General features: G+C 37.0%; 2 protein-coding genes across 3 annotated transcripts; both read left to right on the plus strand.

Annotated features, from left to right (window-relative positions):
• The first annotated feature begins 2,105 nt into the window (after positions 1-2,105).
• LOC134219721 (uncharacterized) lies at positions 2,106-3,153 on the plus strand. Its single transcript, XM_062698559.1, has 2 exons — positions 2,106-2,280; positions 2,365-3,153. Exons 1-2 carry the CDS (start codon positions 2,186-2,188, stop codon positions 2,828-2,830), a joined length of 561 nt encoding a protein of 186 aa, XP_062554543.1. The 5' UTR covers positions 2,106-2,185; the 3' UTR covers positions 2,831-3,153.
• Positions 3,154-4,279: 1,126 nt separating this feature from the next.
• On the plus strand, positions 4,280-24,563 carry LOC134221009 (uncharacterized). Of its 2 annotated transcripts, none has more exons than XM_062700180.1 (2): positions 4,280-4,482; positions 24,124-24,563. In XM_062700180.1, exons 1-2 carry the CDS (start codon positions 4,313-4,315, stop codon positions 24,494-24,496), a joined length of 543 nt encoding a protein of 180 aa, XP_062556164.1. In that variant the 5' UTR covers positions 4,280-4,312; the 3' UTR covers positions 24,497-24,563. The 2 variants fall into 2 exon arrangements, with proteins under 2 accessions (XP_062556164.1, XP_062556165.1); XM_062700181.1 differs by lacking the exon at positions 4,280-4,482 and adding an exon at positions 23,768-23,977.
• Positions 24,564-24,790: the final 227 nt, after the last annotated feature.

The raw sequence follows: 24,790 nt of genomic DNA on the forward strand, positions 1-24,790 counted from the left end.
ATATTTCTCAAAATACTGACTTGTAATGTTCTACAAAGCTGGCTGTTGGTTGATTTAGAGAAATTTCACCTACTTGGATTAGGGTGTCCCTCTAAAAAACATAATTTTTAATAATTTTTTTGTTCTCGATTTTTCGGAAAAGTCGTCCTTGGGTGACTTTTAGAGCTCAAAAAAAATGCTACTGTAATAATATATTCAATATATTTTGCCGATCAAAAGTTATATTCGTTTTTCTGTCAAAATTACATTTTTTTTTCAAAAGTTGAATCTCCGATTAGGACAAACCAAAAAACTATGTTTACACGGCATTTGAAAAGGCAATTCATACTCTATCAAAAAATTACTATATCATAAATTGAAAATATGTTTTTTTTTGTCTCAAGTTTAACCAATTTTATTAAAGTTATATTTTTTCAAGTAAATTGATATAACTCGACAACGAAAGAAGATACAAACGATGTTCTTATAGCAAAACACGTGTTCTGAAAAGCCCTGAAAGTGACTATCGGGAAAAACAAAACAATAAAATGAGCAGATCAAAAATATTGTTTTTTGAGGGATAGCCTGATCCTAGAAAGTAAAATTAATTCAAACAAGTGAGTTTAAGAGCTACAGGAAAAAAATAGCAAAATTAATTGGCAAATATAAAAAAAGTTTCACACTTTTATAGAATGGCACACTTTTATAGAAATGGCGTTTCAGAACGCGTGTTTTGTTATAAGAACATCGTCTGTATCTTCTTCCGTTGTCGAGTTAGGCCAAAAATGCATCTTTTCTTTAATTTTGCAATAGGGTGATAACGATAAAACTTATAAAAAGTGTTAAAGCTGTAGATTTTTTATTTTTCATTTTTCACGAATGTGGCCTTCTGAAATCTTTTTTTTTTTTTTCTCAAAACGCGTTTTTTGCTATAAGAACATCGTCTGTATCTTCTTCTTTCGTTGTCGATTTATTTTTGATCGGCAAAGCATATTGAGCATATTTACCCATCAGAATGTTGCATTTTTTTAGCTCGAAGAGTCACTTATAGACGACTTTTCCGAAAAATCGGAAGCAAAAAAGGTAGATCAATAATACTGTTTTCTAGAAGGACACCCTAATTCAAGTAGGTAAAATTGCTACAAATCAGAAAACTTAAGAGATACAGAAAGCTTTTTTGCCAAATTTATTTGTATAAGCTGCGCTACAACAAGAACATTACATGTCAGTATTACGAGAAATTATAAAATAAATAAAAATTTTATATAATGGGCCACCCTATTTTTTATAGTACCATAATGATGACTTTTTTTAATATAGTTTTGGCGTAAAATGCATCTTTCCGCGTAAATCTGTATCCTGGAACATAGTGCATTGAGGTATGGTCTCTTCAATATCGAGGAGATTCGATCGTATAATTATTTTTTCAATATGTGGAGGTTCGACCGTATAATTATTTTTTCTTGAATTACAATCCCCAACCGGAATATTTCCGTCAGACAAGCGGACATAAAACTCAATAATATTAAAATAATCCTTAGATGACCGATCACTCGTGGCATGCATGTCGTTTGCTCATTGCCACGTGATTGGCCAAGTCGAAGTATAGAACATATTATGTGCTTCCATTGCATCTTATGGGCTGCCTACGGCTAGCACATTGCGATTCAGATTTCTCACTCGTCATCGATACAGTTTCCAACTGATAAATGATCTAGACTGGAACCGGAAATAGCTTCCTTAACATGGTTTTATTTTGCAGATACGCACTACTGAGTCGAAGGATGTGAATATAACGGAATGTAGTATCTAAGAACTACATTCTATCATACTCGCCCAAGCAACGCATGTTATATTCTATCAGACTTTTTTTCATCAGAAATTATAACAAAACATTTGGGATTTACAAAGGTTTATGACAGTTTTATTAACTAGCAAACCTTCTAAAAACTAACTATTTTTATAGCGATTTGATACCGAGTATTCAAAACGTGCACTGATGTTAGATTATCTCATATGAACAAGCCTGAATGCTTTCCATTCGATGGAATAGTCAGCACTACAGAAAATGACTAACGACGGTAGCATAGCAGTGCTGTTATATACTTTCTAGTACACTTCTCTCGTGCATTCAGTATCGAGAGAGACGCCAACTCGCGAACATTGACTGGATACGCGCGAAAAGCTGTGATATTATTTTGTAATAATGAACGAACGACCGTTCCGAGCGCAGATTCCTCGTATACCTGAAGTAGGTGATGAGGTGATCGTGAAAGGTATGCTTAAGCCGGATGCAAGAGTGTAGGTGTTTCCCAAAATAAAACAGTGAACATCATGAACGTGCTTTAATTAACGTGAAATTTAACGATTTGTGTTTCATTCAAGATTCTCGGTAAATTTCATTTTACCCCAGCCGCCTCCGGTTCAGAAGTCTGAGTCAGTTCCTTCGGAAAGTGCAGTGAATATTTCCCAAAAATGTTGTACACCACCTGTAACGAGCGTCAGTTGGCCTTATATCGCATATCACTTCAAGGTGCTTTTCAACGACGATGGATCTAGGATCGTGGTCCAAAACTGGAAGAACGTCGTATGGCAAGATGAGAGGCGCACTCTTAGTCGCAATTTCAAAGACCGGACAAAGTTATTTAGTCTTATCTTTCGATTTCACCACGACACAATAAGAGTATTTGTGGACCACACTCACCATACGCCAGACTATGAATTCGAGTACCAACTTCCGCTCGAGCGCATTCGTACCGTCGAGATCTGGGATGACGTATATTACGTCGAAGAAGTGACGTTTCGTTTCAAGAATGTAGGTCGGCGATCAAGAGACGCCGGTTTTACCTGAACTGACGTCTGCAACATTTCAATCGTCTTGTTCAATCGAAAGTAAACATTTACCTTTGGCACACACGGAAGATTGAAGTCCACCGATAGCAAGCACCGGGCTGAGCGATCACTCATGTTTCAATCTCATTCACCATTTACTTGCTGTTTATTGACCGGCCCCGGTTCATCAGAATAACATCAAATCACGAATTGCACGCGGACGCTATTTATTAACCATGCATGTCACCGAACAGTATTATCACATATGTATTCTTTGAATCAATGACGCTGCTAAACGGAAGTTCGATAAATGAAATAAAGATAAAATTTTATCATATCGTACATGATGTTGATGTAAGACGTTCTCCCTTCAATAGAGGTATTTCCCCGACCATAAGAGCTCCAAGTACAGCAAAGCGCGAAGGCAAATACAATCCGTGTGAGTGCAGACATCTTTCTTCTCTTGTCTGTAGGTACGATAAACACTATGGAATAAGAGAATGGAACTGTATTTTCCGAAATGCAATCACTATCTACATTAAATAATTCACTGATTTTTAAAAAAATAATTTTAATTGCCATTTATCTAATACAAGCATGAATCTTTCAGACTAGGTATTCCATGTTTGATTAATACTATCATCCTTATTTGCTACATTAATTAGGGTAGGGTAATTAGAGGTAATGTTAGCCAAAATTGAATCGTTAGCTCATCACGCAAATCAATAATTCAGCGATAATAGTTACATCGTTTTGTAGAGAGATATTTGTCGCTGCAAAAAGTGTATCAAGCATATTTTAGTAACATTATGCTAGATTTATGCACTTTATCAAATGATAAATGCACTAAACTTGCGTGGTAAATCAATTTGACTCGGCTTTTTAGCAGCCACTTATGCAGGCAGGATATGCAAGAGTCTTTTCTTTTGCCCAATAAAGCTGAATAGACATCGCACATTAGATGGACCAATAACAATCACACTATTTTAGCAGTCATATCTAGACCAACATTTGAAAAGGGCGTAACAGCCAAAATTTATTCCTTCGGATTCCTTGTCTACATACATAGCCATCTACATAGACGAAAAACGGGAGCGATTGAATTTTGGCTGTTACGCCCTTTTCAAATGTTGGTCTAGATATTAAATTTTACAATTATCATTAGTATAGCGACACGATGAACCAAAACTTTTTTTGGGTAATATTAGTAGCACTTGTTGTCAAATTTTAGCATACGATTTTCATTTGAAGCAGCACATTATAATTGCCATCGTCACTTCTTTTATAAACAATTAATAGTGAACAATGCACCAATCTTTCATGGGCTGAAATAGCTTCTGTGTGGGACGAGACAGCCCTGTTGTATACCACTCTATATTATATGCTATTTATGCCGTCTTGGTGTTGGTGACGAGCAAGCAGCCAAGCATCGTTCTCCCTCAGTCAGAGTCCAACAGTGATCCGAGTAAGGCGATACCTTCGCCGAGTGCAATAATGCGCAATGGGTGATTTCCTGGCGCAGCAGCAGGCTACACATTTGGCGACAGTGGCAGGTTTTACTGCTCATTTTTTTGTTAGTATCAAGTGGAATAATGTTAAAACTAATGTGCCTGATAAAAATACTGCGTCATGGAAATCACCCACTGCGCAATCTCAGAAGAAAAGGAAAGGGTAAAGGATGTTTGCTTTTTGCAGTGTTTACGTGGGGACCGGTGCTCCAAATTGGGAGAGACGCGGTTGCGTAAGTAAAACGGAGAAAATTCGAAATTGTTTGCGTGTCTTGAGTACCGCAATGGCGTGTTTGGCCAAAAAAAGATGAAATGATTGGCGAGTTTAGAGGACCGCCAAGAAAAGATGAATTGTTTTGCGAGTTTTGAGGACCGCAATGGCGTGTTTGGAGGACCGCCAAGAAAAGATGAAATGATTGGCGAGTTTTGAGGACCGCAATGGCGAGTTTGGAGGACCGCCAAGAAAAGAAGAATTGTTCTTCAAGTTTTGAGGACCGCAATGGCGAGTTTGGAGGACCGCCAAGAAAAGATGAATTGTTTTGCGAGTTTTGAGGACCGCAATGGCGAGTTTGGAGGACTGCCAAGAAAAGATTAATTGTTTTGCGAGTTTTAAGGACCGCAATGGCGTGTTTGGAGGACTGCCAAGAAAAGATGAATTGTTTTGCGAGTTTTAATGACCGCAATGGCGTGTTTGGAGGACCGCCAAGAAAAGATTAAATGATTAGCGAGTTTTGAGGACCGCAATGGCGAATTTGGAGGACCGCCAAGTAAAGATGAAATGTTTTGCGAGTTTTGAGGACCGCAATGGCGTGTTTGGAGGACCGCCAAGAAAAGTTGAAATGACTGGTGAGTTTTGAGGACCGCAATAACGTGTTTAGAGGACCGCCAAATAAAGATGGAATGATTTGCGTGTTTGGAGCACCGCCTAGTAAAGATGACTTTTTTTGCGGGTTTTGAGAGCCGCTATGACATGTTGGGAAGACCACCAAGTAGAGATGAAATCATTTGCGTATTTTAAGAATTGCTGTGGCATGTTTGGAGAACCACCAAGTGAAGATGAAAGAATTTGCGTGTTTTAGTACCGCAATGGCGTGTTTAGTGAACAGCCAAGTAAAGATTAAATGACGTGTTTTGAAGACCGCCAAGCAAAGTAAAAATGATTAGCGTCGTCGAGTCAAGTACGAGACACTGAAGATGACCACACAGTTGTGATCGAAATACGTATCTGCGAAGATATCGAAATAATTGGTGGAATTAAATGGAGTTACTTAACTCGTCTTAGACGGTTGATGATTAGCGTGTTTTAAGGACCATAATGGCGTTTTGGTGAGCTCGCTGAGTGAAGCTTGAATGATTTGCGTGTGAAAGAACTGAAATGTCGTATTAGGTGGACCACCAAGAAAAGTTGAGATTTTTTACGTGTTTTGAGAACCGTAATGGCGTGTTGGGTATACCGCCAAATAAAGTTGGAATGATATGCGAGTTATGATGACAGCCAGATAAATTGAATAGCTGAAGGTTTGCGAGTTGGAACACAGTTCAAAGCATGTCGTGGGCGATTAGAAAGGTCCGTTCATAGTTGAAATAGTTTGATGACGAAAAACACAATGGTGTGTTAAAAGCACTAGAAAACACAAAGCATGTTTCTGAGGAAACAACAATGAGGCATTGATCCTAAAGTATCATACCATGTTTTAACCGAGGTTTTGACAAGGCAAGTACACCCGGTTCTTTTTTTACACGGGTGGGTTTTAGTTGATTACAATCTTTAGCGTTGATGAAACTATGAGTTAACCCCATGAAAAAATTCACAAAAAATCAAAGAAAATTCAGGTGGTATTTGAAAAGCTGTGAAAAATCAGGTTCACCGGGAAATTAAAGAATACCAACCGTGTAAAAAAAATATTTGGTGTAATTTGATCATTTCAGTAAAATTCATTTGACTTGCCAAAGGTTGAACATGTTCAACTTTTTTTTCGTGCAAGTGAGTTGAACGGAGGAGTTTAGACGTTCAAGTCAAGCGACTTGCTCAATTCACTTGCGTAATCTAAGCTTAGTTCAAGATTACCAATGACTCACCTGGTCACGTATCAAATATCTAGTTTATCTCAGCCTAGCAGCCAAAGTACCAGTACCATAAATGCCAAATCGATGTTGGTGATAAAACAAAACACACACTACAATATAATGCATAATAATCTGCCAAATTCAGCTTATTGTAGCATGGTTCTACTGAACCACCGAATAAAAAATGCGAATTAAAAAAAACTGCAAAGGCACGTTGTAAGAAAGTAATATTGAAGTTGTGGATGCCGCAATGACGCTTTGAAGAGCCTTGATTTCAAATTGCAAAATAAAGTAATGTTTAGCAATTGTGATATCCCATCTATGGCTCTGCATTTCAACTTCGTATTCTATAAGCAGTGGCAATCCTACGTTTTTGCTCACAAGGCTAACTGGAGACCCCAACTTGGTGCAGCTAATATCGAATGTCAGGAATAATATTGAATGTATATCCAACCATGGTGGTTAAATAATACCCAGATCTTAATATTTGAAGTCCTAATGTTTTGGAAAACTTGCTCGCAAATTTGAAGAAATGGATTATGCTTGAGTTTTAATTCATGCAAAATCACGATGTTTCGCTCCAAAAGCGAATAGAATTAGTCGAGGTTCTTGTTTTATGAGAAGAACACTGCATTAACAAAGTAGAGCATGAGCATGATAACCTTACATTTCGTAGTTGCTACTCCGTGTTTTACCAGAACAATCGCAATTGCATAGAGAGCCAATGGCTAGGGCATGGGATTTGCACTCACCTTAATATGCTCAGTTCAAAAGCTCTAGTGGGGGTTAACAAACGGCGCTGGCCACGTCCTTTCGGGCTACCGTAGATGTAAAGGAATTGATAAAAGATGCAGTCACTCGCCACATTGTAAACCAAGAACACTTCTGCACTCGCCACGAGAATATTATTGGAATCTAGGGGATAGGTTCTATGGAAGAGGTTCATCTTGATTAACAGGTTGCAATGGATGACAAAACGAGCTTTCTTTCGCTCTTTTCGATTTCTAACAGTTACGGCTGGAATTAGTCAAGTTGTAGATAAAGAATAGAAAATGGAACTGGTATTCAATCTATTTCTAATCTTAGCGCTTGCTAAAACATGAGAAATATATGGAGAGAAAAAAGTAGAATTGAACTTGGGATTGATCCCACGACCAGCTGCGTATGAGGCGTAATTATCATATGATTACCTTCCCTTACATGTTATGAGCACACTAAAGAATAGAATACTAAAAAATAAATCTGTATCGTTTTGTTATGTTCGTTTGCTATGGCATTTAATGCACGAATGTGAATTTTCGGATAAACTAACAAGATTAGTTAAGGCGACGTTGGAAAGGGGAAAAACGAGTATTTCAAATTACACGAACGCTTTCGATCCTTTCGGGAACATTCAGAGAGTTACGCTTTGGTATGGAATAACTATATTAGTATGGTTTGTATAAGGACGGTTTAGCAATGTCGGAATTGGTGCTTTGACACGGAACGACAAGATAGAGGAAACCTGCTACAGTCATGACCACCTGGAAAATGATGTACATGACAGGAAAAGACATAAAAGAAGACAATGTAGCTGCACCATGAGTTTGCATCGATGGTGATCAGTCTTGTCTTGAGATGTATTTATCATTCAGATACAGTTTCATATAAAAAAGAATTTGATATTTCGCTAGCTCTGATGCTCCCTAAAATATCGTGTCAAATTTGATCAGTACTCGGAATATGGCACATATAGTAATGTAGTTCACTATGTTTAAAAAATGTGCGTGTGATTGAATAACGGAAAAAAAGAGCCAATAATAAATGCAGAATTTGCTTATCTGCCATATGTGGCCGATAATTTTGCTTGTGTAAGGAATGAAGGCTTTTGAACGAATGCGAAGATACACAAGATAGTGGTGCACTGCTAGCGTGTTTTGTCGATGCGAGATAGCTAGTGTTTATGCCATCATAGCATGCAAGATATAGGCTAGAAACCCAACTTCGGACGAAGTGCGTTAGGTTCTCATAAAATTTCACTAAAAACGCATAATTTAGTTTGACAGATCAAACTCCGAGAGAAAGTTCGTTTCAGAAGAAATTCGGAGCTGAAACTAGGGCTGTGTTCGCGTACTTTGTTTGACTGCAGATCTACGGAATCAATACCAGCGACGACAGATCCAGTCAATTTATTTGTTTCGCGGGTGACATGGACATTGTCGGCCGAACATTTGCAAAGGTGGCAGAACTGTACACCTACCTGAAACGTGAAGCAACAAAAGTTGGACTGGTGGTGAATGCGTCAAAGACAAAGTACATGCTTGTGGGCGGAACCGAGCGCGACAGAGCCCGCCTGGGAAGCAGTGTTACGATAGACGGGGATACCTTCGAGGTGGTCTAGGTATTCGTCCACCTTGGATCCTTGCCAACGGCTGATAACAATGTTAATCGTGAAATACGAAGGCTTATCATCTGTGAAAGTCGGGCCTAATACGGGCTCCAGAAGAAACTGCGGTCAAAAAATATTCACCACCGCACCACCGTGTGACATGTACAAGACGCTGATAAGACCGGTAGTTCTCTACGGACATGAAACATGGACAATGCTCGAGAAGGACTTGCAAGCACTCGGATTATTCGAGAGACGGGTGCTTTAGGATCTTTGACGGTGTGCAAGAAGACGTTGAGGTGCAGCGAAGAATGAACCACGAGCTCGCCCAGCTCTACGGCGAACCCAGTATCCAGAAGGTAGCTAAAGCCGCAAGGGTACGATGGCAGGACATGTTGCAAGAATGCCGGACAGCAACCCTGCGAAGATGGTGTTCGCTTCCGGCAGGAATGAGACGGCGTAGAGCACAGCGGGCGAGGTGGGCAAACCAGGTGCAGGCCTCAAACCGTGTATTGTAGCGTCAAATTGTTGATTCAGTGTTGTCTGTTTAGATGTAAACTGAATAAATGAAATGAATAAACCAGCGACGAAATTCGGAGACGCATCTGTAGGGATTGAGACGGGTATGGTAAATGACATAAACCGAATAAAGGGCATATATATTAGCCATTAGCATTAGCCCTAGATGGGGAAGTGACAAACGAGAGAGTGGAATATTTGGTAGGAGGTCGTGGTGTTGAGTTGATGTGCTTCGCTCAGCAGCTGGAGATACGTACTTACAACCACCTACAAAGTGCGATGGCCCTCTATGGGTTGAAGACCAGGAAGACCAACGTACAAATTGAATCTTGGAGCATATGAATGAGGTGAATGAACAACCGTTGGAGGAAACTTCATCTATTCAAACCGGAAATATCTGTTCGTTGCCTGAATATAAGACAATATTCCGTAGAAAATGGTTTTCGATTTCCATGGCCTTTGAATAGTGCCTTCGGCAAATAAATCTTTGTAGTGGTATTTTTACCGAGTGTTTAATAAAATATAAGCTCAATAATACATTTACAATAAAAGAGAAAACCAAGGACAAGTTATAATTGCAAGAGACTAATAAAAAAAGCCGGAGACAAAGGGGGATGTGTGGGACGAGACAGCCCTGTTGTATACCACTCTATATTATATGCTGTTTGTGCCGTCTTGGTGTTGGTGACGAGCAAGCAGCCAAGCATCGTTCTCCCTCAGTCAGAGTCCAACAGTGATCCGAGTAAGGCGATACCTTCGCCGAGTGCAATAATGCGCAATGGGTGATTTCCTGGCGCAGCAGCAGGCTACACAGCTTCCACCACCGGAGCTAAGATTAGGAAAATTTGTCGAACATACAATTTGTTTATTTATTTTTGTTTAATAAGAGGTGCATAATTATTGTTGTGTTTGACTATTTGGCGTAATAACCAAAAGTAAGCAAGCCGTCTGGTGGCATAATTTTGGTTATAGCTTCAATATATAAAGAATGAAGATAAATATACTCAGCCACAGCATATTAGGCTAGGCTAAGGTTTCAGCCATACACTCTATGTTTTAGTTGTAATATTTCGATTTCATTTGATGGTCAGCAATTTTCCATGCACTATGTAGGAATCACATACAATGCTTACTTACATAAACTAAGCCTAACCTAATTAATTGTAAGAGTGCTAGGAGCAAATAGTAGCAATTAGAGATGGTCGGGATTCACATTTTGTAAACCCGAACCCGACCCGAACCCGTCGAGTTCGGGTCGGGTTTCGGGTTTGAGGTCACTCCTGACGGAATCCAAGTTTGGAAGTGCTCGTGTTTTTGGGGGCACACCACTCGATACGGAGGCAGCGGACAACTACGATTTTCGTCTAAAATTAGAAAATAACTTTATAGGACATTTATTCAAGTATATGAGTAATAGAAGATCATTGGTACTAAATATTATAGTAAGTATACATTGTGGTATTAGACAAAAGAGGCAACTTCAGAAGCATTTTCAAAATATTATTCCGAATCATCTGAACTCTGAAGTGCCTTCTTTTTAGTATCATAGCAACCAGTCCATATAATATGTGTATAACCATTTATTTGTGAATCAAACATTTGTTCGAACAAAGTTATGATTTTGTATTTATAAATGACCACTAAACATGTTTGTCTAAAACTGCCGTAATCTGGAAAAGTGACGTAACAGCCATTTTACAACATGCATGTTTTTCATTTTTCTGTTAAAGAGCTCGATGAGTAGTACTCGTTAACACCATTTTTGGAAAATGGCCGGAATGGTCGGAATGATTTTTCGAAGATAGTTTTTGATCTAGGATAAGTCGTCTGGGTTTTACTTCGCTATACCAACATATTGGAAGCCCCTTAAGTAACATTATGAAGAATACTCTCTAGGTGCATAAAATAGGAGGGGATCTCTCAGTTCCAGACACATAAATAAACCATTTAAAGAAAAATACCCACTATCCGAAATATGTTTACTCGTATCCGAAATATAAAGAATATAATCTATGATGATTTATACAAGCCATATTGGAGAATTTGAACATGTTTTCTGATGATGCATTTTGATGATGATCATTGGTGGAAATTTTTACAGTTCACGAAAAAGTCCCCAAGTACCGAATATTATTGTTCCATGTTCAAATATGACAAAGGCTGGATTCGATTCCCGGTGCCGGTCTAGACAATTTTCGGTTTGGAATTGTCTTGACTTCCCTGGGCGTAAAAGTATCATCGTGTTAGCCTCATGATATACAAATGCAGAAATGGTAACTTGCCTTAGAAACCTCGCAGTTAATAGCTGTGGAACTGTGCAATGAACACTAAGCTGCGCGGCGGCAATGTCCCAGTGTGGGATCTTAATGCCAATGAAGAAGAAGACATGTACTTCATTTTGTTTTAAAGCATTTTACTGGAATGCCCTCAATTGACGTATACCGTCAGGCGTTTTTGCTCGCTTAATCGAATCTTTTCCAAAGAATCTATATTTTTATGCCTTTAACTACTTTTAAAATTAAAAAAACAAAAATAAAGTGTTGTTATTTAGATTTAGACTATCGTGTAGTATTTTTCAGTTTTTGTTATCGATATTTTTGAAAAGTTAGAGGCTTTAAATAAAGGGTTCTTTGGAAAAGTTAACCTCAAATATGTAGATCAAACAATTGAAACTAGATAACATTTTGACCGGATCAATCGTTAAAAGACGTGTGAATTGTATTCAACCGCACCTAATTCACAGATACGGAAACCCTGAGGGGGAAGTGGATAATGTTCTAATTACGCAATTTTTGTCTTCCCTTCAGGGTTTATTTCGATAGCTGTGAATCTTAATATGTTCCTTCTTTGTTATCATTGTGATTCCAGTGGTGATTGGACTAATATAAAGTAGAAAATCCTTGATTAATCCACCTATCGGTATTGATGCCTTTCACATGTTTTACATATGAAAAAAATGTATAAGAAAGTTAAAAATAGCACTGATAGGTAAATATATTCTATAATTCACATTAATTTTTATTCATAACAAGTTTAGCCGTTGGATGTCTTTTTTTTGCGAACAAATTGGTTAAGGACAAGTGCTCAAGAATAGCTGATAATGTTGTACGTGCTTTGCGCACACACATACATACAAATACATCATATCAATTCGTTAAACTAAGTTGATTAGTTTATACCCCTGTAAGCCCCATTTTTTCTTTAAAAAGTTCATCTTTGGGGCGAACATATAGATTTTACGAACACTTAGTGTTCGAGAAGGCAAAACCAGCCCTCGTCTAGCTATTACGAGAATTCCTTAAGGATCTATTCCGTTAAGGTAATGAAAATATTCCACAAAAGATACTCAGAGCAATTATCGTATTGATTTTAGTTATATGTAACTACTCATCACTATTGAAGGTCAAGGTAACATGGGTTTTCCACTTACCCCATCCCACTAGGGTAAGTGGAAAAACAACTCCTAATTTTAAAATCTATTTCCATAAATTTCAAGCGACCAAAATGGTATGAATTACCGCACAGTTGGTGCAAAATTGACTGTTTTTGAAAGCCCATTTTGATTGAACGCAATTAGATCATTTAATCCGGTTTTATACTAATTCAAACAGGCACTATCGATTTTTCCTTTTTCACTTCCCCCAGTGTACCTTACCAATCATATGAACATATGATTTAATTGCAGTTCGAATCCAGGCACGTGAGATCTTTTAAGATCTCCAAATTGTCCTGCAGTTTCAGTCGAATGGTCTACCAACCATGACCTTTACGATGTCCGCAGCCATGGTACCAACTTAATCATGTTCTCCTAGTTGTACTTGGGTATTGCAGCTAATCTAAGCGTATTTTCCAAACCAATACCCATTAGGGTAACTGTACCAATAGTGGAAGTATTAGTAGATCCACAAAAGAAAATATTTTTTAAAAATTGATAATTATGGGAAATTTACAGCTTTAATATTTTAATCAATAGATAAACCAATAAATTTGCTAACAAAAATGAGATAGATGTCATTTAACATCAACAATTACCAAATATTACTTGCACCACTATGAGTACACTGTTCCTTTAGTGGAGGTAAAAATTAATTTTGGTTCTCATAGTGGTGCTATCCATTGGTTTATTATGAGACTCGTCACTATTGGTACTGTCGCTCCACTATAGGTACAAGGGAGTTAATTTTGTTAAGTAAAATCATTGTTTTCAATAGTTTTTCAAGCGAAATTTTAAGATAAGTTGCATTTAACAGGATATTTAAAGCACGATGCATCAACTGAAACTATCGTAAAATGTATAAATATGATAAATCTCATTAAAACCCCACTACCTCCATTATTGGTGCTACCTCCACTAAGGGTACGGTTACCCTACTTGTAAAAATATTTTAGATGTTCTAGAATCTAGATTTACCACACAGAAAAAAATACTGAAAAATAAACAGCGCGTAAAACTTGACATGCCGAAATTTACGCTATTCTACGCTGAAATGGTAGTCTTCCTAAAAAGATTGCTTACAACTTGTATGCAATATCGACGATTCACGTTAAATATTGTATACATTAAGGCTATATCCTTTGTGCAATTACGCCAATAATGACGTTCCATTTATGTGCATGATTTTTAGCGTAAATTTCAGTGGATTTTTCTATCTGTGCAAGTTATTCTGGAGCAGGAATGAGTAACGATACAAGCCCAATAATGTCATGTCAACTTAATTGACTTTTGAGCACAGAGGAAGATAAGCTCCCCGAAAGAGTAGCTTTCAAGAAGTCGTTGTCTAAGTAAAGTTGATTACGATGCAAGAAATGGGCGGTCATATTATGTATAAGCCATGTGGCTTCGATCAGATATTTTTGTTCTGAAACATGAGATATCCGAACTTTTGTTTCTTGGAATATGTGTTTTGCAAGTCGAACGGTGCTGCTTTATATGTCGGGTTTGTTTATTGTAATTCGAGACTATGTTACATATAATTTGGTACCGCCATCGAGAGTGACAATGGGTCTGGGGGTGATAATGGGTCATCGCCCTCACCGGCAGTCTGGAGGTCGTTGAGCAAAACCGTTCAAAATGGTCTCTTATATTATAGTCTTCTTGTTCTCAGATACATTCAATCTATTCTATCATTCTAAGTAGTTGAAACAGTGACTCGTTCTCACCCCCATTAGACCCATTGTCACCTTCGACGACGGTATGGAATTCAACCAAGTTGAATGTCCAGATACAATTTTTATAAGTCTGTATCCATCTCAGCAAAATGTCTGTATTTGTCTGTATGCAGTTTAGAAGGTACAGGAATTGGAAAGTTATTAAAAAACCATGCGCTTTTGATAACGTATACGTATAACGTTCTATAGAATATCAAGGTTTCAATAATCAAAAAGTCGGTTTAAGACTTTTTCGAGTTCAAGTACGAGGTACTGAAGGCTAGTTAGGTTGCTGTTGAGGTTGAAATACGTATTCATGAAGTTGCTGTAAAGCTACAATCAAGTGGTGAAGTTAAATTAGAAATACTATCTCGTCTTAGAACAAGTGAAAATATTCCACTAAAAGCTCTGAATAATATTCTTATCAATATGTATGTTGTTACATTAGCATAAATTAATTATTTACGTAATTTTCCAAAAATTGGGAAGTTGGGAAGTCCAAAAGAGTTCTGTTCGGAGGAGAGGCACAGAAGATATAAATCCGTTTAGAAACCCGAAGAACGGAACGGACATCTTTTGGGTTTACAAACGGAGAACCTTTCTCTATTTTGGCTTCTAAGCGGAACTTTTTTTTGGGTTTTCAAACCAATTGGGTCCTAAAGCCCTACCTCGTTTATGGTTGCAAACGATAGTGCATCGGTCAAGAATACTTGTACCGTTGTTATAAAAATTCTGGTAAAATTCTAAATCAGTAAAAATAATATTTTTGTGTTTAAGACATTTTAAGGCAAATTTTGGGCTGTGCAACATTTCAGAACGAATGAACCATCAGCCCAAAACGTCAGCCCTATATATTAACTGTCAAAGGTTGTTTCAAGTGCCCTGCGGTGTTTTGCTAGTGCGTTTGAATCCGTACGTCAAACAAGAACGAAAATGTCGAGGAAGCAATATTCATCTATTTTTCAATTTCAAATTAAACAATGTTCTTTTCAATTTTTGAGTCTAAAGAAAAATTGACACGTTTAGAATGATTACCTTCATCGTTCCCTGAAAGAAAATCGAATATCGATTCTTCATTTTAGGCCCCAATTCCATTTGCGCATTCGAACAAAAATCCTTTTGGCTCCCGAACGGAATCTTTCTAGGCTTTGCAATCCCAAATATAATCTGTTATACAGAGACAGAGAAAAAATATTCAGAGGCTTAGATGGCTCCCTCGGAATTTCAAAAGTATTCCTTTTGAAAGTCTAAAAGGAATCCGTTTGAAAATAAAGTCCAAAATAATTTCGTTCTGAAGCACAACAAGGTTCCGTTCGGGAACCCAAAAGAATTCTGTTTTGGAAGTCCAAAAGAATTTAGTTCCAAAATATAATAGAATTCCTTCCAGAACCCCAAATAATGTCGTTCGAGAAGGAGAGGACTTGTTTTGAGATTTTTTTGTTTTCTGAACGGATTTTTTTGGGCTTTTGGAACTCTTCAGGGTTTTCGAATCAATTCTTTCTGCGCTTCCAAACAAAATTCTTCTAGGGCTTCGGTAGGAAATTCCATAAGTATTCTAATCGGAATCCCTTGTCCAGAAGCAGAAAAAGATTCCATTCACAAGCCCAGAACGCTCCAATCGAAATTCCAAAAGCATTTCTTTCGAAAGTCCAAAAGTATTCCGTTCGGAAGACCAAAAGTATTCCGTTCGGAATTCTAGAATTATTGAATTATTTTGTTAAGAATCCCATCAGGATTCCGTTTGAAAGTCCAAAAGGATTACTTTGCGAAGCCCGGAGTGATTCCGTTCGAAAGCCCAAAAGAACTACGTTCATAAGCTCCAAGGGATACCTTAATAAACCTCAGAAGAATTACGTTAGGAAGTTGGCATAATTTTGCACGGAAATCCGTAAGAACAGATTTCTTTTGGGTACCCTAACGGAATGCTTTTGTGCTTCCGAATGGATTGATTTTGGGCTTCTAAATGGAATCTTTTTAGAGTTTCGAATATTTCTGTTTGGAATTTTAAAAGGATTCTGGATGAAATCCAGAATCCCGTTCAGAAGCCTAAAAGGCCGCGCACGGAAATCCAAAATGATACCGTTTACCTTTTAGAATTCCGTACGAAATCTCCATAACGATTTTGTTTGAGAACCAAAAAAAAGGATTCTGTTTAGAAGTTCATAGTTTTTGAAAACCGAATGTCTGTAAAAGTCTGTAACTTTAATCAAAAGTCTGTATAATGTCTGTAATCTGTATGATGTCTGTATGCAAGTCCAAATGTCTGTATAAATACAGACATGTCTGTATGTCTGGCATCCCTGGTTAAATAAGCTACAAAACGGTGGATTTGGTGTTACACGGTTATACAGGGTTATACGACTTTACATATTAGGAGCTGTTCACAAATTACGTAACGGGGAGAGGGGATAAGGGGAGAGATCACACCGAGCATTACGATTAAAAAAAAAATTAAACCACCCGCACAAAAAGTGCTACGAAGGGGAGGGTCTGGTCAAAAATTGCCAAATTTAGCCTTACGTAATTTGTGAACGAACCCTTAGAGGTTAACGCTCACGTCGAAAGTAAAATAAGTTGAATTTGAATTGATAAAACCTTGGTACTCTCCGATTTTGTGCATTTTACTTAAATTTGGCTTTTTCCACGATAAAGGCAGATTCAAATAAAAGAAACTTAAAATTGAGTTGATTTGCGGTTCCGTTATGGAATAATAATGCCCAAAAGAATCAAGTAAACAGGGTACAGAAAGCGTAATATTCCGATTTTTTTAAATACTTTATTAATGTGTTTTTAATTCTAGATTAAGCTCGATGCCGCATGATATTTTGAGCTAATAAAACAATACCGCTCATAAAAGACGCATTTCAGGACACAGGAGTGAAATCAATATATCAAAAGAAAGTAATTTTTATTTGAAATCGATTATCAGCATCGTACAAATGAGAAACAGTTTTAAATAGTTAAAATAGCAACATTAATACAAGGTAAAAACTGATCATGGTTGGAAATAAAATGTATCGTGGGTTGAACTAGTAAATGCAGCCATGTTCTACTGCTGTCCGCTAGGAGTGCTGCATGCGCCTGGCTGGAGCATTTGGTTTATATTTCGCATATCGATATTACATTTTCATATCTACATCATATCAATAATTTAGACGATTTTTACACGTTTCGAGTTACTAATCTAAGGGTGAGAAGATGGATAGTAAAACAAATTTGCTTCTCTATAAGTTTCCTCAGCGTTTCATGCATGTAATTAGTATTATATTCAGGAGCTGCTGCCAGAAGTACAAACCATGGTACGAATTTAGTTCAAACCATGAACGGTGTAGTTGAAACCATGGAACATGAAACCGAAAAAACCTAATAATTACATAACCAAAGTTGTGTAATTATTAAGTTTTATTAATGAAACTTAGCTTAAATTTGTGAACCTAGGATGTTTTTAGAAAGATAATGAACTAAGCTTCTATATAAACTAGAGTTCGCAGTTGTGACATATCTTTATGTAAAAAAAATTAAAAAAAATAATTTCAATTAGCTGCCTGGTCTCAAGCAGCCTAAACAATTTTGATCATTTAAATAGTTAAAATACTCCTTCTGAAACGTGTCCCAAGGGGACGAACTGATAAAAACCCTAACCATCCACTGAGCAGCGATGGTGTCTCTCTCATGTATTATAACAAGCAATTCGTCAACATCTTCTGATACCATAGTCCGATCTGGCCAATTTAAAATTGAAAAAAAAAATTGATTTTCATCAATGATATGGAAATGCTAATATCATTTTCCAAACTTAGACGTACATGTTCATGATAGAATTAGAGGCGAAAGTATAGAATTGATAGTTCCGTTAGGATACGGCAGTAGGGCAGTTCAAATTTCAAAAATGTTCGAAAATTCCAACTCCCATATGTCTATTAGCATCATTTTGATAATATAGGAGTCCTGGCAAAATTTCAGGCAATTCGGTGGCCATTTAGGGGTGGCGCGAAGTCAATTTATGTTTATATGGAAATTTGTATGGGAAAAACTTAAAATTTATTCAAGTCTCCCTACAACTGTCTAATTGTGATGAATTCAAATAAACATCCCCAACATTCCTTTTTGGAATCTATATAAATGAGACCTCCGGATAACACATTAGTTATGAGTGGATTGAACGGCTCTATTGAAAGTGTGAATATGAGATAAATGGCTAAAATGGTGTAATTAGCCTCAACGTAGCAGTGGAAATATAAATCAAAATTAATGAGTTATCCACTGGTTGAGCTCAAATAGATTCCAAAAATGGAGGTTGGGGATGTTTATTTGAATTCATCTTGATTTACGAGTTGTAGGGGGATTTGAATAAATTTTAAGTTTTTCCCATACAAATTTCCATATAAACATAAATTGACTTCGCGCCACCCCTAAATGGCCACCGAATTGCCTGAAATTTTGCCAGGACTCCTATATTATCAAAATGATGCTAATAGACATATGGGAGTTGGAATTCTCGAACATTTTTGAAATGTGAACTGCCCTAATACGGCAGGCATGAAGAATATGTTTATAGAAGTCGATTTGAAAGCGAGCGGAGGGAAATATTTGTGATGGCACATATCGCACGACCTTCCTTCTACCAAACTCCCGTATGGAGGGGGAGGGAAGAATATCAGTGTGGAAGCTGATATATCTTCACTGGCTTCCACAGCTTCCACACTGATATTCTGCATTGCATTAATTACTATGCATTGCCACCACTCCTGAAGAAAAAAAATTCGATCTTCAATTTTTTTTCCAGGGACTCTTGGAAAAAAACCATGATTTTTCAATATTTCCTAAATGCAATGTCCGATCGGGCCAATTTTCAATAGCAAACATACTTGCTGCGAGTAAATCGGGTAATGCCAAGTTCCCAAGTTCCAAAAAGTGTATCTACAAAATTTGTACACATACACACAGCATTTCAGTTCAATCAGTACTGAAATACAGCATTAATATTCACTGAAACCAGTACTCACCATTATACTTATACTCTTTGCTGGAATTCTGTAAATTAGAACTGTCATTATTTCTTTTGGTTTTCTTGGTACACACTTTTTTCACAGCCTTTTTCCAATTTACTTGTAGAGGAAGGTGGTCGGTTGTCGGCACCTTTTTGTTTTTGGTCCATAACTTTCGCCCTATTGCACAATGTGGTGTTATTTGCATGCCAATGGAAGCCAATAGGCATAGCTAAAAACTGGTGAAGAGATTGTTTAATCTATTGGAAAATTTTTATTAACAATTTTGCTAAGCGTTGAATTTATGCCATTTCTAAAAAGTTGGTCGGTTGTCGGCACCCTAAAAAAACACTCACAATGAAAAACCATGAAGTGAGGGCGTTATGGTTGGCAAGATCAAGATTTATTGTGTCAATTGCAATGAAATTTATTGCATTTAAGTACATTCCCAACTAACAATTTTGGTGCTAAAAGCTTCAACTTCTAGCCTTTGGCTGTATAATATTTGAATAAAAGCAGCCAATGCTGAATAAAAGAAAAGCCTCCGCAAATAATCCCTTAAACTTCAACTCGACTATTACCCAAATATCTATTAGCTAGTCAGTGTGCCGAATATATTCAATCTTTTATCGTTTATGCAGCTTTCATATAGTCATAAAACAGCTCTGTCTGAATTAACAACAAAGCTTATCGGTTAAGAGCTCATGTATGTAATTGAGTTGCTTGTTAGCCACTTCCCATATTACGGTGAGTAGCATTCACAATGAAAACGTTTTTGCTGTTGTTATAGCACTAACAATATAGCGTAATGGCGCTATAAATGAACTAACGAAGCTTTTAGGCAACTTCTGTATCTTTGAAGATTACACAACGTTTAAGTAAACCTTATACTGCTTCTTTTAATAGCTTATCAGTATGGAACGTCAAAACCGCTATGTTTACATTTGATTTTTGTTGCCGGAGCTGTGTATGAGCTATTGATTTCTGTAATGCAGCTACAAAGGTATTCACCTGCTCTTATGGCAACTGACAAAGCGCTGTCATTAATGCTAGCAGATAGCATAAAAAAACAAGCTATTTAGAAGCGATATTTCTGTTGACGGCTACTGTTAAACGATTAGCAGCAGAGTAGCATCTATACAGATCGAGAAAATGTTGCCTAAAAACAATTTCAGCGATTGATGATGCATAAAAGTTAGCCAACAGAGCATGCTGATAGATGTTTGAATAATGGTTGAAATAATGCTGAAAGCATAATTTTTAAGCTTATGTGCTGAAAGCAGCATGTAGGCCTCTTTCTAACGTTTATACAGCATGAATCTGAAAATAGCGTTAGTAAAACAACCTATAGGGTATTCGAAGAAGCACATTCATAATTTTCTTTGTTATTTACATATGTCAAAGTGACGGTGATGACAGAGCAGCGGCCATTGAATCAGGAGATCAGGAGTTCGAATCTAGGTAGCAACAAAATTGATATTTGAGTTTTCACAAAAAAATAATAATTGAATAAACTCCGAAATTTACTCTCCTCTCAAATAATATTTAATCAAATTGAATTCAGTGGCTGTATAAAACTTATTTAACAGATTCAAAAAATCTGAATAAGCGCCATTGAAGCGAATTATATTACTAAATGGTTTAGTAAAGATTGAGAAAAAAATGTGTAACATGCTGTAAAGTAGTTGTGCAGACACGTCAAAAACAGCTGAATAGATTCGCCAGATTTGCTGCTAAAAGCATTGAATAGAAGTTCTTGATCATATGTATAGCACACATATTCAGCTTGAAGCCGTATAGACGAGTTGAAATAACATTTACATTGTCATTAAATGTTAGTTGGGTTATACAGAATTTAAAAATTGATAGTATTGCTAACAACCTTGATTATAGCCTGAAATTGGGCAATAAACTGATCATTTCTCCTGATAATCACCGGAGTGCCGACAACCGAAATAAGTAATCCTTTTGAAAAGTGAAAATAATAGTTAAACTGCGACCGCTACGATGGCATTCAATTATTAATCACAAAATAGAGTAAATTTGCTTTGTAAGTACGTAATGCGCTCACCATTTTGATCGTTTTACTTCGGTTTATAATACTAAGCAAATGACCAAAAAAACTTTGGAGTGGGTTTTCACTTGACAAAAAAGTGTTTTCTCTGTCAAATGAAACAAAGACTTCTATATGCTTCGGAAATGGACACAACAAGACCGTGCTTACACGTGCACACGTATGGCAAATGTCAGAATGACCACATATGTTTTCTGTCAAAAGCTACGACGGGGTGCCGACAACCGACCAGTTACTGGCAACCGACAACCTTCGCCTTCTAACGTTGAACTTCGAACCTTTTAAAGAAATCTATAAAATTTTCAAAGATTTTTGGGTAAGTATTCATCACATTTGTTACTTATTAGAAAAGGTTACGAACTAAATCTGTCTTTATTCTAAATTCAGTGTTAACATCACACCTCCAGATAAATTATGCTGGATTGTACCTATAATTCGATCTAGAATTTTATTCGTCAAGGGAAGAACAACTAAAACTGAGCAACTGAAACAAGTCACGCAAACATCAATTTATTTTCTTTGTTAAAAAAAATGAAAATGTGCGAATAAACTACCAGTATTTATTTCTCGTGGAATTCATCCACACACCAATCATATTTACGAATAAAAAAAATCTTTTTGCTGGAAATACATTACTGATAAACCAACTACTTGATATTCCTTATTCCTGAAGGTTCAACAAACAAACTGCCATTTATTTAGATTCAGCTTGTTGGTTGATTTTTTTGCTGCAAAAATTGCTAGATTGCACAAACAAAATCAGCAAAATTTTGCTGGAATTCAGCAATAAAAAATAGTGTGAGGCTTTTTTTTTAAGTTAAGCGAAAGTTGTTGAACGAAATATAGTGCCAAAGAGAATGAATGCGCGTTGTGAACAGCACATGCAAAATTTCCATACGCATCAGAGTTTTAGTCTTGGGCAATATTGTCGGTTTTAGCCGTGATTTTCACATGATAAAATAACCTATGAACCTGGATATCTATCGGAGGTTACAACAAACAGAACAGAAGGAATGAAGAAAATCCATCTTGCCATTTTGCGGATACAAACGCAGATCAACTCTTTTCTATATAGAAGAAAAAGAAGAAGATAATTATTGTGTCTCCACATTATACTTCTAGGAAATTTGACGGCATTCAACCTTTTTGTCACGTTTGAAATTAAATTAGTTTTAACCAAAAGTCAAAATTATTATTTACGGAAAAACTGTAAAAGCGAAAATTTTGTCAATTTCTTTAACGTTTAGAATAATTCTCATTTCATTTCTAATTCAAGCAAAAAACAAAAAATGCAAATGTCATTTACCTGCATTAAAATATAAAGACATTTCTTAAACCACCCAAACTTTCAATATGTTGTGCATATGAAAAATAAAAAAAATTAACATATTTTCTGCACCCGCATATGTGGGACCTTCATCTTCACGAAAATAATCACTACGAGGCGAACCGGTCCAGGGCCGAAAACCTCATTAATAAAGATATTAATAATAATAATAACGAAAATAATCCAACCAACAATGCTCATATACTGCACTAGCACGCCGATGATTCATTAGCATTTTGTTTAACACTGCGAGAGCACAGAAAAGTGCACGCAGCAGTGTACGCGCAGCGCTGCGGCACTGAGCCATCATTTGCTCCCGCTCGGATACGACGCAGAACCAAAAGCAGCCACTCGCAACGCAGTAGCTCTCACATAAAATGTTTAGTTGCTCACACAAACCTTTTCTCGCGCAGCGTCATGGAGCTTGGGGGTGAGTGGCTGGTTTTGTTCGCAGTAGTGTGAAAGAGCGCTCTACACACAAATTGTTGGAAGATGTGTGCTCTGCGTGGATCGTGCGTGCGCTATGCCAACTCTGCTGGTGCGACCTTTAAACGATTTTTTAGAAATTCGGTTCGTTCTACAAAAACTATCCAGACAGGTATATCTTTCATTTCAGAGTTGAGCACCATGACTTTTCGAACATCGATTTTTTTGGGACACCCTAATACGCAGTTCATCCGATCCAGAGTATTATTTTTTTCTTTATAGAATATTCAAGAGCTTGTTCCAATTAAGTTTAATAGAAATCACATTTTAAACTCTTTTTAGTGGAATGTATTCAATCGTATCATTACATTATTTCAATTTCAAGATATATATTTAACCTACCACGATTCTACAGGCAGTACCCTCTGAGTTCAACACTGAATGAACCAATATCTATTTTAATCAATGAATTGCATTTGTATTGGCAAACCGAACCATCTGTATTTGATTTTCCTTTATCAGCGAAAATTTGTTTCGCAGGCAGGGTAGTGCAAAAGAAAACATCACCAAACATTAGTCACAATTACGAAGCCGTGTGAAATAGTTCTTTTTGTTATCTGTAAACAGTATGGAAACTTGCCCGTATTTGGGGGACTGTAGTTACTCTTTTCGATTTCCTAAAGAACCGGCATACGGGAAAGAAATTACAATAAAGGCTGTTCTTCGAGAAAGTGTACAAAGGTGAATGTATATCCACTTGGACTACGGAGATGAAACATGTGGACAAGTGGAATGTCAACACGATATCCCGATAACGTTTTGCAAGCCAGGCTGATTAGAGTAAATTAATCATCTAATAACAAACTTCTTTTATGCTTATTGACCAGATTTTCCATAAACTTATGCTTGGATCCACCGAATCCATGTGAGATAGACGCTGAACCGGGATGGATAGCGTATCATTTCGGGATAGACTTTACCGATGAAGGTGGCAATTGTAGAGTTACTCAACGCAGTAGAAACGTGTGCTGGGATGAACCGTCGGTCTGCGATGATGAATTTTTGAATGGTCGAACCATACACATAATTTTTCGTTTGGATGAAGAAAAAATAAAGGTATACCACGAAGATACGCAACAGGCGCCGAACTACGAATATAGTCCAACACTGCCAATTCATCTTATACGTACCGTCGAGCTGCGAGGAGACATAGACCAGGTGGATGCAATCGAACTGAAATATACGACATTTCCCAATTAGCTGTGCATGCTGTTCATTTCATTGTCCAAGAACTTGGAATAAACTATAAGACCTGCTACCAAGTGTACATTATGTGTCCATGCCATTCTCGAGTAGAACGTACTAGAAAGTACGAGTTATAGGATATTTCATTGTTCGTGCAATAAATTGTATATCCATAAAATATTACAATCTGCTCGCATGAAATTCCATTTTTCAAAATTTGTGTGGGGACTTATGGTTAAAAGCCATAACATCTGTCTTGCTGTCTTTTCTATGGGCATGTTTGAAGAGTTTCCTTAAGCAACATTATTC

The sequence above is a fragment of the Armigeres subalbatus genome, chromosome 3 (genome assembly GCF_024139115.2).
Source record: "Armigeres subalbatus isolate Guangzhou_Male chromosome 3, GZ_Asu_2, whole genome shotgun sequence".
Classification (NCBI taxonomy): Eukaryota; Metazoa; Arthropoda; class Insecta; order Diptera; family Culicidae; genus Armigeres; species Armigeres subalbatus.